The sequence below is a fragment of the Gadus macrocephalus genome, chromosome 11 (genome assembly GCF_031168955.1).
Source record: "Gadus macrocephalus chromosome 11, ASM3116895v1".
In the NCBI taxonomy this organism is placed as follows: domain Eukaryota; kingdom Metazoa; phylum Chordata; class Actinopteri; order Gadiformes; family Gadidae; genus Gadus; species Gadus macrocephalus.
The window spans coordinates 12639222-12652941 of record NC_082392.1 but is presented as its reverse complement, the minus strand read 5'-3'; the positions used below and the strand labels follow the sequence as shown (position 1 = coordinate 12652941).

Here is a 13720-nt window from a genome sequence, read left to right as displayed (position 1 = left end):
CAAGGGGCCAATTATTCAGTGCGGAGTACAATGAGCTACAACCCCGAGCAGCTAATGCTGTGTCTTAATGGTCGCTAGCTAAACGCGGCAGTGCCATCATCAGAGTAAATGGCATGAGGCTGCCTACACACGGCACTTTCAAACAGCGGGCTATGTGCTAAAAGGGGGCTGCTTATTCTGCTTATTCATCGATTGTACCTTCTCTATTTTCATGCATACATCTGTTTTCGTGAAAGGAACCAAAAGTACTATCTTTGATATTGAAGAGGGTTCTGTGCCAGATGAAAGTTTTCCATGTGCCACATTTGGCCCCGGGGCCACGATTTGAGGGACCTCAGCTGTAGCTTCGAGAGCGAAAGCTTATTTTTTTTAATTATATTTTTTCTACTTGAGGCACCGCTATCGATATAATGTTTCAGAAAGCGCAGTGTTTTGCACAACTCTGTGGGAAGTGAGAATTTTGATGAATGCATTCAGGCGCCGAAAGAAGATATTGCTTAAGCCCGGCGCCCCTCATCAGCGAGGGATTTCATACCCTCTTAGAATACTGGAATTGTATTTTGATATCTATCCTTTCTCAATCTGTTGACAGTTGAGCTACTTCTATACGACTCCTATCCTTAGGTCTCCTTGGCGATGCTATCCGGCTACTTTCACCATGACAACACCATGAAATCCTGTCTTATCTACTGTGGTTATCCTCAGCGCTCCTTGGCTGCCTGTCTGGGTGTCTGACTAATCCCGGGGCTGTCTGCAATCCTCAAGCCATCCTCTCACTTAATGAACTAGAAATGGGTTATTTGATATCCCATAATTTTTGGCGCCATGCTATGCCCAACATGTTGCTGATGTGACAACGGCAAGTTACGGCCCAGGGCTTTTGGAGCCCCTCTCTCACACACCCAACCCGCACACACACACACACACACACACACACAAACAAAGCTAAAGCAGTTGTTTTTCCTAGTGTTCTAAAGCGCATATCTCCGAGTGGGCCAGCGGGAAGGCCAGCCTCCCACTGATGTGTCAGTATAGTTCTGTCTGCCAGTACCGGGTTCCAGAACCCTGCAGGACACAGCTTTAGAAGGTGTCCAGAGCCAAGCATTTGACAGGTTATGTCTGTAAGATGATATGAACGGGCCTGAGAAGGCCGTGCCAAAATACCTTCATATGTTTGATAGATGGAAAAGTTATATCTCGTAAAACTGCATTATGGTCATTTGAAATGCACTGGAAAAATATTTCAACCTTATAGTTTTTGATGTTCAATGTGATAATTTCATGGCTGTACAATTTTGTCAATCTCTTTTTCAATACTTATATCGTAATAAGCATGTAAAACTGTGTTTCCCGTTTTAAATCAGTTTCATACTTAAGGATAACAATTATTTTTAGAAGTATTTTAATATTTGTGGATACCTTTCGTTATTATGGGATTTAGGTATTAATATAATAATAATATATTATAATATATTAATATCCATTCAGAGACAATGAATTTCTACAACTCTCTGTATCCGTCTGACTGAGGGTGATTTAATGTGAATGCTTCCTGCGTCACTCGGCAGGCAGAGGTATGGCAGTGTGTCACAGGCACTCCTCATCCAAAGATCCGACGTACCCGTCTGCCCACAGAGAGAAAACGGGGCGCTTCGTCACGCCTTCTGCGGTCGTGGCAAAGGCCCGCCGCAGTGCTCCCTCCCTACCTCCCTCGACGGTTAGGTCGCTAGCATTGTCTCTCTCCCCCCGCCGGCTAGCATCTGCTCACTAAACACACACACACACACACACACACACACACACACACACAGACACTGCTGACAGCACTTAGCCTGGTTTTGTATATGTCTGTCTCATGGAAGAGTCTCAGGTTGGTCTGACTTACCGTCTTACCGTCAGACAGCGTTACTTACATTCATACCGACTGGCTGGACGAACGCCCCCCCCCCGTCTGACTTTCTGACGGACTGTCGCCCTTCCTGTGTGTGTTTTGCAGGAGCTGTCTCTCCTCCCGAGACCCCTACTGTGTGTGGCTGAGGTCGGACAGCTGCGCCACCGTCTCCCCTGGAATCAAGTACGTTTGCACACACGTCCACCCATGCACTCCTGCTAATGGAAATATGACAGCTAATAGAATTACCCAGCAAACCTCGTCCGCGCGCACTGTTCGTTTCTAATGGAAAATTCAAGGGCAAAATCAACCTTGGCTCCGTGTAATATGGGCCTACTATTCAAAAGCGCTCAGAGAACAATTCATATCCAAGAAAAAACGGCGGTCTGATTGAGTCGCGGCGTCTGACGGACGAGGTGAGTGTTCCTCGCTCCAAGGAATCGATAGCCAATCCGGAGCCGGGCCCGGCCGCCATGTCTACATGATGAATACAGAGCCCGGGATCTCCATGAGAACACAGTGCTAAAGCAGCTCTCCCCCCCCCCCCCCCCCCCCCCCCCCCCGACCAGAGATCAGCCACCCAGCATCCATCTTCTTTGGACATGAGTTGCGAGCGCGCACATGCATGTCTAATTAGTCAGTGTCTGAACGGGGGGTTTGCTTCTGTGGTAAGTGGGGTTAGTGATAGGTTTTCTTCTGTGGTAAGTGGGGTTAGTGATGGGTTTAGTTCTGTGGTACTTATTTGGGTAAGTGATGGGTTAAGTTCTGTGATTGAATGGGGTTTTGGTTTGTTTAGTTCTGTGGCTACGATTTTGAGTGTGTTATTGGTGAAGGTTTAGTGGTGTAGTGTTTAGTGGTAGATTAGTGGGTAGGGTAGGGTTTAGAGGTGGGGGTTGGTGGTGGATTAGTGGTGGGTCTGGAGGAGGGTTTATTGTCAATAATGTCTTGTTCTTTTCTCCGTTGTGCCAGAAAACAAGATGGAAAGAAGCAGCCTTGTCTTACTTGAATCAATTTGACCACGTTCCTTGTGTGTGTGTGTGTGTGTGTGTGTGTGTGTGTGTGTGTGTGTGCGTGTGCGTGCGCGTGCGTGTCTGTGTGTGCACTTGAATCCATAGCCCTGTTCCTCGTAGTGGGTGTGTGTGTGCGAGTACGCGAGAAGGCAAAAGCCCAATCAATACACCTCTGTGAATGCATCACATCCATCCTCTATCTCATTCTATCCCTTTGTTCTTCTTTCTTTAGCTCTTTGTTTCTTCTTTCTGTTTGCATAACAAGTTCCCTCTTTCTTCTCACCTCTCCCGTGCCCATTCACTTCCCCCTCCTATAGACTGCCGAGCACATGTCGGCGGTGGTTAACGATTGGCCCCCCCCGCCCTGTTCCAGCAGTGGACAGAGGGAGAGTTAGCGTAATAGGATTGTGTGGGACGAAACCCTCGGATGTTAAAAAGAGTTGTACAGAGGCCACTTCACTCATCTCTGGTCGACTGCAGATTCTCAAAGCCCGTCTCTCCGGCTGAACATCACCTCGGAGACCGCCGCCACCAAGGCAGATTTCTTGACATTGATGAGTTGTAAGAGAAAAAAAAAAAGAAAAGGCGACGAAAGAAAAATCCATGAATAACTGTAAAGTGAAGTGAAGGCTGCTGCTGCCCTCTGCCCGGTGACATCACACTGACCCGGCCTCAGACAGACAGGGAAGAGTGAGTTAGTTTGACGGCCTGCAGTGGGCCTCCGCAGTGGCACGGAGCACCCACAAGCAGCCAGACAGACATATTGTTTCCCATACCCTCTCTCTGACAGGCCCTGGTGGGGATTGTGTGTGCGTGTGTGCGTGTGTGCGTGTGCGCGTGTGTGTGTGTGTGTGTGTCTCAAGGTTCTCTAAGTGTGCATGCTAGCATATGAATCCCGTGATTTCAAGTGTAAACAATGTGTAGACATGGTGTAATGAGATACATGCGTGCCCATCTGTCTGGTTCTCCCAAAGGTGTACGTTGTTTATGTGTGTCCATATTCGCTTCTTGTAAATTCTTGAATACGAATGTTATCGCGTAGGTTTTTTTCCAATGTTTAATCAAATGGCTGTGCGTGAATGTGGATATATCTGTCTTGTATATTCTGGATTCCCAGCTGTGTTTCTGTGTGTCTGGGTGTGTGTGTGTACGAATGGGGTATAGCATCAAACATGTTTCGAAAAGCGATGTCTGCGCCGATGTCAGGGGCGGCTGTGGTCATGTGTGATAGGGATGTTTTGCAGGCAGCTCAGCCGCTCGGAACATCACTGAACCAGAAGAAAAGTCCAAACCGGTCCTCTCAGGCCTGGCAGAGACAGGCTGGGGTGTGGGGGTATGGACCTCTGTGTTGGGAACGTCTGTGTGGAGTGGTGGAGCTGGTCACTTCACAGGTCCCCACAGGAATGCCTTGCATTTGACGGGTTGCTGGTTCACTTTACCAAGTCTCCGTCTTGGTAAAGTGCTCATGAGCAAGTCACTCCTAGCTAGCGTCGACCAGCTGATGTTGCATATATGAATGGGTTTTGAGTGGCCGGCATTAATTATTAAAAGCTCTCTATTTACCATGCACAAGGCATTTTATTTCACAGAACCATATTTTATTAATCTCCAAAATGCACAGTTACAGAGTGTTGGGGGAATTAAAGCAACAAGGAGCAATTCAATGGAAGAAATCATAACAATGCCAAAGATGATAATGTCTTACATGTGCAGTGCTGTTGCAGCGAGCATGTTTCCTATGCAATGTGTTTAGGCTTTATGTGTAATTAATTGTATAAATGCTGAAATACGTGGTGAAATATCATACGACAAACCATGGTGTGTCATTAAATGTATGAGAAGTCTTGTTTAGTACACAAACACACGTACGCATAAATATGCACAAACAAACACAAATACACAGAGATAAACACGCGCATCCACCTTTAAACCCGCCAGCTGCTGCTTTAACACATCCAGTTGCATCTCCCCCCCCCCCCAGCTGGTTCCGCTGGCAATCTAGCTGCTTCCCTGCTCTATACACACACACACACACAAACACATATGAACACACACACACACACACACACACACACACATACAGATGACTACGCACACACAGGTGACTTCAAACACACACACACGTACACAAACACAAAGACACACACAGATTACTACACACACAAACATAAACTAAACCCACACCCACGAATACTCGCATAAACACATACAGATGATGACTGCACACACCCACACACATAAACATGACTATACACATGCACACAGAGACTAAACTCAAAAAGATGCACACACAGACTCACACAGTCACACCCTCAACCATGATTACAGATACATGCAAGACTAAAACCCCCACACACACATCTGTCTGCCACATATGTGTGACTCTCTCCCGGTGTATGCGTTCATGTCTATAAAAGTGTCGATTACACTATTCATCGCTCTGGCGTCTGTATGTTTTATCATCACTCGGTGCGATATCAATAAGTGAGTTTGTCTTGTGAAAGGCGTGGGTGTTGATGCGTGTGCGGACACATGATGTGTCCCATGCCCGCTCCTGATAGGTCTATTCCTGGCCCCAATACATTTCTTTAATTGTGCCGGCGGCCGTCTGCTGCATGGTGGGAGGTTTATCACCAGGCTGGAGGTTCTGCACTGGAACTAATGGGTTGCTGGCTCTTTCCCTCACCTGCCCACCACATGGCCCCTCCGTGCATTACTCAGAGGCTACGTCTAATGCACTGAGCCGACAGACTACCGTCGTCAGCGTTCATGGAGATCGAGTCAGCAATCATAGACCCCGAGTCGCAAACCTGGTGATTTTTTGACCCCAGGTCTATGATTTCTGAATTGAGTAGGTGTTCTGTATTCCGCGTTTGGTTGTATTTCAAGGGAATCGACGTAATCACCCACTTCCGATTTACAGCAAGGCATCGGTGTTCTCACCTCGATGACATGCTGTTGGTATAAAGTAGTCAAATGCATAATGTATTTAGGAAAATTCCCCAACAACATCTCTCTGTCTACGTCTCTCCCTCTCTCTCTCTAGGGGCGGATTTGAACAGGACGTGGAAAACAGCCAGCCGCAGTATCCTGAGAACTGCCACGGTACGTCCTAAGAAGACAATCTTTTTTTATTTTCCTATTTATCTCCGCCTCCTCCTCAGTCAGCCCCAACGTTAATCTCTTTAACCAATCGTGGCAGCGAGGTTTTCCCCGCCATTGTCCATAAAGTAGTGCAGTGTGATGCCGTTCAAAGGCAGAAAGACGTCTGGGGCGTGGGTGTCGGCATGATAAAGCGTTTTGCGGGCGCCTTGTTATTCCCGGTCCCCACACGGAGACTAATTGAAGGAAAGCGAGGTCTCGGAAGCTCGTTTGCTTCCTGAACATCACCTGGCATGTGCTGCTGTGCTCCGGCTCGGCCCTATATGTTTATTAATGGCTCTGCATCCCGGTCCTCTGCCCCCCTGCATCTGGGGTGTCTGCCCGCTACTATAAGGCCTGTACCACTCAGGGGTATGTGAGGGGGCCCTGTTGAAAATCATTTTGCTTATCCATTTTTCTTTTTCTTCCCCCCCCCCCCCCCCCCCCACAGATGTCCTGGCGACGACACGCAAGCAGAACACGGTGGCGGCGGACTCGGCGTACGGTCAGTAGATCCACTCGATAACAAGCTAGCTCCCCTCACAACCGGCCGGTTACCCGGTTAGCACTGAGGACCCTAAGCCTTAACTGTTCTGGCTAAAGCTGGTGGAACAAGCCTATGAACCTAGCGGGGCTCCCCCAACACGTTAGATAAGCCTTCCAGGGGTCTGTGCGCTCACCGGTTCGATTCCCCCCCCCCCCCAAGAGCTGCATCAGGGCTGCAAAATCGGAGGTTATCTTCTCAGGAGCGTGTATCTATGTGTGTGTGTCTGATCATTCGGTTCTGGCGCTGGTAACCCTCCTCTCCAGTATCCAGCTGGTTTGGAAACGGCATCCTTCTCTCCATGGGTGCTCCAAGATGCTACACTCGCTGAGCCGCCTAACTCCCCGTACCTTGGATCCAGCACCCCCGGCCTCGTCCCATTACCTTTACCCTTCACCCCCCCCCCCCCCCCCCCCCCACACACACACACACACACAAACAAACATACACCACCCAACACCACATCCATTGGACATGGTGCAGCCTCTTCTGGCTCTTCTGGCTCAGGGAGAGGGCTCTCTCACACAGCAAAGAGTCTTGTGCCAAAAGTCTGCGATAATGTTTTGTTGATGAAGACTAGCGGGAGATGGAGAGTGTATCTTTTTCTTTGCCTGGGTGATACTGGTAGCTGCTCTGTAGGTACTCTGGGTAACACTCTGGTACTGGGGCCTCCCGGGTTTAGGAGGGCTAACTTCACGGCCGGTTTTTTTATCTACAAGAGATTTACGCCAGCCCAACTGCCGCCAGTCAAATAGTGTGACTTACTAACACCACACATCTTAGGCTCACTGGAGAGAGAAAGTTTTGAAGACTTATATGACTGAAAGTCGAGGCCTGTTCGTCTCCGGACAAATTGGGTCACTGGGGAGCTAATGATGGCGGTATATCCAGGCCAGTGATTAGTATCAGCGCCAAGAGATGGCAGCCATTATGGCTCTCTAGATCCATCCATTCAGTGCTCTCTCTCGCTCGCTCTCACTCTCTCTGACTCTTTCTCCATCTCTCACTCACTTGCTCTCTTCAGCTCTCTCTCTCTCTTCGCTCTCTCTCGCTCTCTCTCTCTCTCTCCCTCTCTCTCTCTCCTCTCTCTCATCTCTCTCTCTCTCTCTCTTCTCTCTTCTCATCTCTCTCTCTCTTCTCTCCCTCTCACTTCTCTCTCTCTCTCTCTCTCTCCTCCTTCTCTCTCTCTCCCTCTTCTCGCTGCTGTGGCTCGTGTGTGTGTGTGTGTGTGTTGTGTGTGTGTGTGTGTGTGTGTGTGTGTGTGTGTGTGTGTGTGTGTGTGTGTGTGTGTGTGTGTGTGTGTGTGTGTGTGAGAACAGAAGTATGTCTGCCAGAGGCTTACCCCCACACCTAACCTCCCAGAATGCATCTGTGGGCACGCTGTAGTCGGTCTGCCTGCTTGAGGGAAGAGGACCCAGAGGGTAGCAAAGAGGTTTTGATGAGCGCCCCCTGGTGGTTAACCCCTTTGGGGCCCCCCCGTCAGCCGTCAGTTGTACACACCTTTTGAAGCTCAGAACCGAAGGGCCTTTTGTGTTTGCTTTGTTTTTTTGTTTATTTCAACTTTTTTTGGGGGGGGTTCTGTCAGTGGGGAGAGGCGGGGAGGTGTTGTTTTTTTTCCGTTGTTGTTGTTTTTTCGAGCAGCATTTCACAAAAGCCCTCGGAGCCGTGCGCAGGGAAGATCAATTATCAGCTTTCCCACACAATAACACAGCCCATATGCAGAACAAAGCTGTCGACGCACAGGGTTCCCTGCGCCACAGCCCAGGGGCACGTCTCTCTCTCTCTCTCTCTCTTTGTTCCTCCTTTACCCCAATGCCCCAGCCAATCAGGGCCCACGCAGAGCGACACGGGGAGAAAGGGAGAGAAGGCCACGGGTCCGGCGCCCAAATCAAACCATTCTCTGTTGTGAAACGGGCCTTGTCTCCCGTTCTAATTCTCTCAACAGTAAGCGAGTGTGTGCCGCCTGGCCGCACACAATCGCAGCATTTTGTGAAAAATGGAACTAATAACGCAGCCCTCGGGCTAGCGTCCAGCACGCCATCGCCGGTGCTCCCTCGCGTGCCGCTTTAATTTGCTTGGCACAGATGGCGCTCTGACAGGGCATCTTATTCAAAGCGAAAGCTGTCAACTGGCACAGGGAGGCTAGAATGAGTACAGGCACATGAGAACAGCCCCCCCCCCCCCCCCCCCACTGGTCCTGGCTGGGCGGACATTTTGCAGTATGTTAGCGTCATGGCTGGCCTGTTAGCTCAGGAGCGCTGGCCAGCATCGCTAGCCTACGTGCTTACACACACACACGCACACACCAGATCTCAAGGACGGGCACTTGACAGAGGATGAAAGCCACAACTACTCCGAGTGACTTGCCGTCTAGTTGTCCAAAATGTGGCGTGTGATTACGTGAGCGGCGGAGCCAGCCCTCGCCCAGCAGGGCGGCTCCGGGTTCGTCCTTGAAATGTGCAGATCAAAAAAAGCCTAAGTTGTTTTGTCTTTTTCTCCTTGGTCTTTGGTCAATGTGTTTTATTCTGTTGTCCACTTTGACTCAAGCCAGGAGCGTTTTGTCTGTTAAAAGGCGTGAGTGAGGGGGCGGAGGAGGAGGGTTCCAGCTCGTCTCCGATGCCATTGGAGGAGGGAGAGACAGAGAGACAGTGGGGTGGCTTCACCGCGTAGGAGTTCAAAGGACAGTGGATGTGGAGCCCATCTTGTACCGGAGAACTGGGTGGTGTTTGTATGTTGTACACACAGAGTAGGCCTACAGAGTTTTATTCAAATAGACCAGAGCTAGGATTTGGAGCCTGGAGCCCTGGGGTTAAATGGTTTCTGATTGGCTAAATGACAAATAACCACCTGCAAACTAGTCTAGTCTATTTTTGTGTCCGCTTGTTGGAAAAAAGATATACTGAACTTGCTGCTGCTTCTTTATTTTTTAATGATTATGGAAGGAATTGGAGGGGGCTTTTTTTAGTATGTTGAGGGCATTGTTAACAAGAGTATCTATCTGTGTTAACGTCTGGTGAGTGGCGTTTCAGGTGTAGATAATGCTTTGGAAATGCTTGGTTTGTACAGACAATAATTGCCCTCTTATTTTTCTGATGTAGCGAGGGGAAATGTGTTCTCCATGTTAAAGTGACTTTCTGGTGTAAGTGGAGGGTTAGTATTCAGCATGCAAGGTTTGCTTTGCTACACATAATATGCATGGCAAGGTTAATGTTGGTACTTTGATGCAACACTCTGACTTGCTGTTTAGTACATCAGGTAAATGCCCATAATTACTACTGAATACTAGTGTTTCACACATTTAACCAGTACATCACTCAGTAATTAACAAAATGTCTAAGCATTTGGAAATTAACAATAACCACCATATACATATGTGTATATACCAAGAAAAATTCTGTGCCATTAGCATGCTCCGAAAGAATAGTTCTTCGTTGATTGGACTGCTATTTCCATATCTGGTCCATTGACAGGAAATGGGCGGGGCTTACCCAGGGGTCTTGATATGAAGCGATTAACATACGGGTGATGTTGGCGTCCTATCGGGGGCTCTTCCTCTGAGCTTCCTCTTCTGGGAGGCCGTACCTTTACGGGACCAACATATTCTGTGGGCTATTCACATTTCTCATCTCTCTAACCACTCACCCTCTCACCCTCCCTTCCCTTCCCTCCCTCCTCCTCCTTCACCTCCTCCTCCCACCTTCGCCACAATCACAGGGAAGACCACACCCGCAACCGCCAGCACAACCAATGGCGGGCCTGCACTGCCAAAGGAGGCAGGTGACCCCGAAAGAGGCACAGGTCCCGATGGCCCTGCCCTCGTAGGGCAACAGGGGTCACCTGACTCGGAGCCAATCAGTGTGGAGATGGAGGGTAAGGGGGGCGGGGTTATCTCTCCTAACCGAACTAAACGGACTTGCGACGCATTGCACTGGGGGGGGGGGTGGGGGGGTCCCGAGTGGTTAACCGTGCACTCGTAACCATGACTACTAACTGCCTGTTGGCCCCCGTTGGGGGTCGTGGATATAGGTTAGAACCAGGTCTCCCCTCCGTGAGACATCGGCCTGTTTGGAGCATGCATCCTAGAACACGTACGCGCATCAGTCAACCCCTCTGCATTCCGCTTCCCATGCATATTGAAATGGAACGCTCTTACTTTGAAACACCCAATGCTATAATACCACCGGAATATTTTTTTGCACATCCATCTCTCAGAAATGTCTTTTTTTCTTTCCCAAGTACAAATGTTCTTTATTGCAATTATTTATGATGGATGGCTTAAAGTCTTGCAGAAAATGACTTTTAAGGAGACATTTTCAGCAAATGCCCAGGGTTGCCTTGCATTTATGGCTGACTGTTCATGTATGCATGCCTAAACTATTTAATGTACTTTTAGGCTGACTTAGACCGAGTATGACTTAGATTAGTTGACTAACCTTTTAACAATTTGGATGTAGTCTCTTAGTAAATGGCTAAATGATTGGCTAATGGATTTTGCCCCCACCGTCCATTATTCATGTGATGGGGCATGATATTGATTATTGATGGTTCAAATATGATTTTCATATACTGATTAATATATGGCGGTAAAAAAAAAGACAAATGACCCTGCTGAAATACCATCACAAAATGCAACATTGCAGTTTTCTTGTTTTGAACCATGAACTGCGATTGGAGTTCAAATTTAATTTAAACAGTTTTGATCCAACAAAAGTCCTCAGATCAAACTGTGTGCCAAGGCCAAACAAAACCCTAACCCCCTGACCCCCTGCCCGGTTGGTGTAGTTCAGCCCCCAACAGACCCTCACCATGTGGAACCCAGGTCACATCTCACACACCACCCTCAGACCCTCTTTGAGTTCAACAGCTTTACATTTCAACACCACAGAGACCAGTCCATTTCTACAGTCTAAATTCTAGGGGGCAGGATAATCTGGGGTGTTTGACTGCGCAGCTGAAAGTTTCTGTGTTACAACCCCAATGTCCACAGCCTCCTTTAGTGAGATGGCAATCCGTCCCAGAGACTCCATCAATCAGTCTGGAGAAAGCAACCGTCCATGGCTGCCTCGTCTCCGGTCACCATGCCAATCCTCTCTTTAAATGTAAATCATCAAATCTGAACCCCACAAATAAAACGGCTTCCTGGGGGACAGTGGAAGGACAGGTGGGAGGATGTGGATCTATTAGGAACACGGTGGACCCAATCTGTTAGAGGTGGTGGTGCTTGATCAGAGGACCGTGGTGATGCGTTTGGGCAAGAAACAGGGCTGCACTCCCACATTGTTGTTCATTTCAATGAACATTTCCCATTGTTCTTTTCATCTCCCTCTCTGTCGCTCTCCAGCTTTCCATGGCTCTGTCTCTCTTTCACTATCTGATTTTCTCTCTCTCTATGCATATATATATATATTGCTTCTCATTTTCCCTTCCGCCTATTCACTTGCTCTCTCTATTATTCTCTCTCCCCCTGTCTGTCTTTATCCCTCTCTCTCTCTCTCTCTCTCTCTCTCTCTCTCTCTCTCTCTCTCTCTCTCCACCCTTCTCTCTGATTATCTTTACATCTGTCCCCATCTGCTTAGCATTGCTTTACTCAGCAGAACTAGATCGCAGATCATTTCATAAGGAGATGATCATTTGTGTAAATGGTGCCACGGTGCTGTTATAGCGCCCTTGAGCAAACAGGGGCATAACAACTTGATCCCCTGAGCTACTAACTTGCAACTCTGAAAGGCATTTAAAAAATGTTTAATGACTTAGAAAGAGTTTTGAAAAAAGAAAATATGTATTTATCACTCTGGAGAATACATTTTTCATATCCATAAAACTTTCAACCTTTTAACACACCTTACAGACAAATCACAAGCGGCAACAACAAAAACTTTGTTTTCCTTTTATGCAGCATAGACATAAAAGGGTTTAAATAGAGAACTGAGTACATGAATATTAAAACTAACTGTGAAGTTCTGTATTCAATCGGGGCCCTGCTTTGGATTCCCGGCCTGGGAACTTGTTGACCTATTGCTATTTAGAAAAATGCCAGCAGTCAAGTCAGAGCAGGGCTGTGTCTGTCAGGGAACCAAGGCCGCATCCCCCATGGTTGGGAAATACAGGACTGTTTGTTAGCAAAACGCTGGTACATAAGGCAACGCTTCCAGCCCTTTCCAAACCATCTTGCGTATTTGCCTTGGTTGTGACCAAGGCAAAATTCTCAATTGACCTTATCTTCACACACCCCGTCTATACGCGCCGAGGAATCAGCGTGGAGAACACCCCCCCCACCACCCCTAACCCCCCCCAAAAGCTAGCGCTCGTAGCTAATTTAGCTGAGGAGCGCGGGGGAGACAGCCCGATAATAGTGGGGAGGGAGGAGGAGGAGAGCGTTCTGAAAACTCATTAAAACACTGCAGGAGGAACAGAGGGTGAACTCGGCCTGAACTCTCACATGAAGGAGGAATGTGTCCTTGGAGCGGTGGAGGGCATTGCGCCGCGTTGTCTCCCAGCGGTTATTTATACCACTTAGTATCTTGAGAGACAGCGGGCTGCATCCGCTCCCATGTAAACATTAGCCCGGGCTACGCCGCACGTCACTCACACTAGTCGTCATGATCCTTCCTCCTCACCCTGCTTGCTTATATTAGAATAATTCCCCCCCGGTCTCCGGGCAGAGAACATTTAGAGACGCTGTGTTATCCCGCTGGGGGCCCAAGGGTATTCCAGAGTTCATTGGCCAATCAAAGCAGCAGCGCCCTTACTGTCGCTCCCACCTTTTGTCGCTGACTGTTGGCCAATCAGGGAATTTGGCGAGCTCAGCAACGGGCTGGGACGGAAAACGAGTTAAAGCGCTGAATGGAGGCCGACGACTGAAACGTTTTCTAATAATTTAGCATGCTGACGTTGACGGGACCAAGGTTGAGCTCAGAGGAGGGGAGACGCAAAACACTACACAGGTCATTTTCTTTTAACTATTTATAAGTCAGAGTTGTCTGAGACGAACACACACACACACACATAGTGCTAGCAACAATCAGTCGTCTCTAATTTAACACAAACCCCACTCATAGAATGAATTCACTCAGTGGTGGAAGCCAATTTGGCGTCCCATTACTTACAGGCATGGCGTAATGGCACTTATGCAAA

General features: G+C 48.4%; 1 protein-coding gene across 1 annotated transcript in view; it reads left to right on the top strand.

Moving 5' to 3' along the window:
* sema6e (sema domain, transmembrane domain (TM), and cytoplasmic domain, (semaphorin) 6E) overlaps nucleotides 1-13720 on the top strand; it is a 121817-nt gene that overhangs the window by 96622 nt on the left and 11475 nt on the right. Inside the window, exons 18-21 of the mRNA XM_060065887.1 lie at nucleotides 1997-2074; nucleotides 5948-6006; nucleotides 6494-6547; nucleotides 10301-10456. Coding sequence (XP_059921870.1) covers nucleotides 1997-2074; nucleotides 5948-6006; nucleotides 6494-6547; nucleotides 10301-10456 — 347 coding nt within the window. The remainder of the gene's footprint in view (nucleotides 1-1996; nucleotides 2075-5947; nucleotides 6007-6493; nucleotides 6548-10300; nucleotides 10457-13720) is intronic.